Here is a 5,013-nt window from a genome sequence, read left to right as displayed (position 1 = left end):
TTTACATTTGACGGAAGACTAGTTTTTAACATAACATTGAAAAATGAACAATATTGAAAACGTTCTGTTTACTTATAAGCTTGATAAATTGTTATAGAAGGTAGTAGGTACATATATACATATACGTATGTGATAAATTTTCATGTGGTAAAAGTACGTAGATAAACAAAAATGATTTTCAACGGTTTTGCATCCATATAACAGAAAGAAAAACTAGTGGTGCATGGCATCGTGTCTTAAGGCAAATTGCTGAAACTTCCCGTAACAAAAATTATTATTATTTTAAAAACGATTAACATTTTGAAAAAATTTTACTTTAAAATAAATTAATTTTTGAGAAAAAAAAATTACTTTTTTTGAAAAAAAAAAATTTTTTTTTTTTTTTGAAAAAAAAACTGTTTTCTTTAATTTTACATATTTTTGGAAATTCTGAACTTTTTTCAAAGCAATCGTACTGCTTTAACTGCATAGAGACGAAATGTCAAAGCGCGTGAACGCCGCGTTGCCGTCTAACGGATGAACATTGGTACGGAACCCATAGGAATGTAAACAAAATTTATACTTATTGTTAAAATCTCTATAAAATATCTGATAATTTGATGTGCATATGTCTAATGATCATTTTAGACCGCCAAATGGCATTTTTTTTTTACTTTTTTCATTAAATCTCCGAAACCGCTAGACCTGCCTTCATGGAAATTTGATAAATTCTTTATCTTGTCAATACAAGTAAAATGTTTTTTGAATTATTAAAATCGGACGCTCCGTTCTCTTAAAAACTGAGTTACCATTTTTGGCATCCACATACGTACATCCATTTTTCTAAGGTATGCCAAAATATTCAGAAACCTTTGAAACGTAAAGATATATAAAAATTTTCATTTTCGATTTTTTTGCGATTACTATAACTTACCCTACAGGAAGTTAACTAGTGGTGCATAGCATCGTACTTTAAGGTAAATTGCTGGAACTTCCATTAAAAAAACTTGAATTTTTTGTATGCGCCGCTTAGCAGTGTAGCGAAACATTGGAACCCATAGAAATGTAAACAAAATTTGTACTTATCATTACAATCTCTATAAAATATCTGATAATTCGATGTGCATATGTCTAATGATCATTTTTGATCATTGGATCTGCAAAACCGCTGGACTTGCCTTTCCAAAAATTCAATCAGTTTTTCATTTCATCGATACAAATAAAATGTTTATTGAATCATTCAAATCGGACGCTCCATTATCTCAAAAACTGAATTACCAGTTTTGGCACTTTTGTCCCGTATCTTCAAAACTGCTGGACTTGCCTTTGCCAAAACTAATCAGCAAGTCTCCTCGTCAATACGAATCGAATGTTTTTTGAATTATTTAAATCGGTTGATCCGTGTTCACGAAATCGCCGACAATTTTTTTATCCATATATACATACATACATACATACATATATTTATTACACACACACACAACATCGATTTTTTCTAAGGTATGCCAAAATGTTAAGAAGACCTTAAGACGTAAATATCTGTGACAATTTTTATTTTCGATTTTTTGCGATTACTATAACTTGCCATACGAGAAGTTAAAATAAAGATTTTTAACAGATTTTCAATCATATAACACAATGAAAAATAAATTACGATTTTAAAATATTTAATAGACTTCTATGTTTAGTTATAGAGTAATGTTAACATTACTCAATTCGAATTTTAATTAGAATTAATTTCTAATTCTAATGTTATTCAATTTGTAATTTGAAGAAAATTATTATAAATAATAATTGTAAAGAAAATGATAATCAAAAAGGCAAAATTAATTCTATTTTGATATAACTATACCCACATTAATTATAACTATATACGTTGGCCATATTAATTCCAGATTTGAAGAAATTTGAAGAAAAAATATTATAATAACTATACAATTAATTCATATTTTAACATTTTCTTTAAAATTTAAATTTTGTACGAGAACACATACAACATATGTGTATATAGATAAAAAATAAAAAAAATCTATTCACACATCTGAACAAAATTTAACTATATTTCTAATAATTTTTAATAAACTTCCATACGTTTCAGAACCCAATTTGACTCTTATTCAGTAAATAAAACACAACACTTCCAACATTTGTTTAAAATGTTCAAATATTTTTAAATAAATATTTTTATACTTTTTCACAAATATGATCGTTAATCAAGTTTTATTTTCATTGAATGTCGTTTTTGACTTTTTCGAATAATTTGTGTGTTTTATCTACTGAAGGGACTCGAAACGTACGAAAATTAATTATTTTTCAGAAACATAATCTCTATTATCTAGATGAATGTCTATTAAAAATCTTTAATATCTTTATGTATTTATCTATATATATACATATGTATGTATAAATGTGCATGTGTTCTTGAACAAGTGTTACATTTGAATAAAAATGTTAGTACATTATTTATATATTAAGTTATTATACCAGTTTTTCTTTAATTTTCCTTAATTCTAATTACGATCATATAATAATTATTATAAGAATCAAAATTATGTCGCCTTCTCGGGAATTTAATTATTTGAAATTTTAGAAAATAATACCACATTTATATTAATATTACCACAATTAATTATATATTATTTTCAACATAGATATAATCAAATTTTATTTAAATATTGCTTCCTTTTTTAATGCAAAAATGAAATGAAATTGCATGTACACGGTACATTGCGATATTCAAGATGTTTTAAAAAATACTAGGATTTAATTAATTTTAAATAAGATTAATATTATATTAGTAAAAGCAGTTGTGATATATTTATTTTACTAGTGCAATAAAAAACTGGAAAAAATATTAGTTGTCCAATTATACACATGAATTAATTTTGGCCCTAATTCATGCGTACCTATAAAACTATTTCTATTTTGTGAATTTATATATTTTTAACAATTTTTCAAATTTCGAATGAATTAGAAAAAGTTTAGAAGAAAAATGTTGTATATATATTTATTATAATTAGTTTATTATAGAATTTATATCAATATTAATCATGTGCATAACTGTTCGTATAATTATGTCTATTTCACAAAATTTGAGGGCAATATTTTACACGCGACATTATGTTTTTAAAAATTTAAACTAAGTGATTTAGTTTTTAATATTAATTATTTCTATTGAACATATTTGACTATACGAGTATATATTAATGCAAATGAACTTTAATTTAGATATGTTTTAAATTTCTCTCGAAACATAAAACATTAAAACTTTTCAATAAATAATGTAATTATTAATACGAATTTGTTTGTTGTATTTGTATATTATCATATTGCAACCCCATAATAGAAATTGTATAGTTCATTCATGCACACATAATTCCGTTATAAGCCTAAATTAACCGATACGAAAATGAATCGAAACAGATGTTTAGCAGTGTGGATCTGGATGCTCAATGTATGTAATGATGGCAAATTAGAATTCGAGAAACGCAATCGTACCGATCTGATAAGTAATAACATGTAAGGAGCAATCGCCGAAAGACGGCCAAGCGTCGAAAGACGAAGCGAGCGGCACGGTCTGCTGGCTGAGAGTTACCAAAAGGCGGACGGCAAATGAGTGGGATGTGGGCGGATGGCAAAGACGATTTGTGCGAGGCCGCGCGATGTCTCTGAGCACGAGTCACTTAAAAGCGCGCTTTACGCACAAAGAATCGCACACAGAGCGCGCTGCCAAACCAACTCAATTAGAAGGAAGAAGTAAATCTACGAATCAAATCATAAAATTGCATAACTCACCCGCCAGCCTCAACGCAGACATTCGCTGGAACTCCGGTTCCTGCAACCACTTGTACATCCTTCGAAACGTCTCGCGACCAGATTTCAGCTTCGACCAAGGTTTCGGGTTACGCAGTAAATCCGAAAGCGTTCCTTGAGATCTACACAAAACCCGCTGTGCAAATATTGCTTGTGGTATACTATAACGTTTTAGCTCTGCACTGATGCGCTGTGCCAATTCCTTCGTGTTGATTTCTTCACCGTCTGAAGGCGCAGATACTGACGTCGTTTGCAGAAGTGTTGCGTTATTAATATTTTTACCTTGCGTCTGTAATGTCAGCAACGGAGGCGAAGGAGAAGATTGTTCACGAATCACGTGTGATATTTGCACTAATCCAGGCGGCGCGTTTGTATGTTGATTTAATCCATTGAGTGATGACAGACCTGAACCAAAACCTCCTCCCATACCACCGTCTGGTGATCTGACCGATCCAGACGAAGGCGGACTTAACACAGGACTCTGTTGCATGGGTCTCTGGCCGTAAGGAGAATCATAACCCGATGGCGATAAACTTTTTGGGGAGATTGAAGTCCGTTTTGACTATAAGCACTATGAGGTGATAGTGGACTATGTTGCTGCGACATAACCATTGCTCCAAGAGTATTGGCGGGTGGAGAGTAATCGTGCGGCGGCGACATGCCCATCGATGGTAACTTGTCATATGCATAAGGAGAACTTGAACCAAGTGCTAAACCGATACCCATACCATTATTTTGTAAAACTCCTGTTGCATGGCCATAAGCAAACTTATCTGACATTGTCGATATCGGAGGCAGAGGCTGCAGAGGAGTCAAAGTTGCATAAGACGAACCAGGACTAAAACCAGGCGGTGACATTCGGCCATTTACCGAAGTCAACGTTTGGTACGTAGGCTCGTGAAGTGAACGAAAATCAGCCGTATCGTCCATGATGGTCGTTTCATCGTTAGGTGTAAGCTTCTCGGGACTGAGAAGTTGGGAATCCCTGGAATCGTCTTGCGGTTGTACTATCACTGTTAAAGTCTCCTCGGGCGCTCGTTCGCCGGAATCGGCAACGCGCGTTAACAATCCAACATGTTGACTGGCGTTACTTATATCGCCGCGCGAATGAGAATTGCTATGTTGCGTACTGGACACCGGCGACTCGACCGCATCGTTCAAAGGCTCCAGGAGCGATTGTTGCTGTTGCTGTTGTTCTATCATATCGTCGATCGTATCCAT

The 5,013-nt window shown here is 32.3% G+C and overlaps 1 protein-coding gene across 1 annotated transcript; it reads right to left on the bottom strand.

Annotated features, from left to right (window-relative positions):
- Positions 1-3,748: 3,748 nt before the first annotated feature.
- LOC113376362 (one cut domain family member 2-like) lies at positions 3,749-5,013 on the bottom strand. Its single transcript, XM_026616268.1, is given in 2 exon segments — positions 3,749-4,326; positions 4,329-5,013. Coding segments are annotated over 2 exon segments (1,263 nt in total).

Source organism: Ctenocephalides felis, unplaced genomic scaffold (assembly GCF_003426905.1).
Source record: "Ctenocephalides felis isolate EL2017-DRISC unplaced genomic scaffold, ASM342690v1 CF-g0.4_SCAFFOLD_01886, whole genome shotgun sequence".
Taxonomy (NCBI): domain Eukaryota; kingdom Metazoa; phylum Arthropoda; class Insecta; order Siphonaptera; family Pulicidae; genus Ctenocephalides; species Ctenocephalides felis.
Note: the sequence above shows the minus strand (reverse complement) of the source record. Positions and strands in the feature narration are given on the sequence as shown.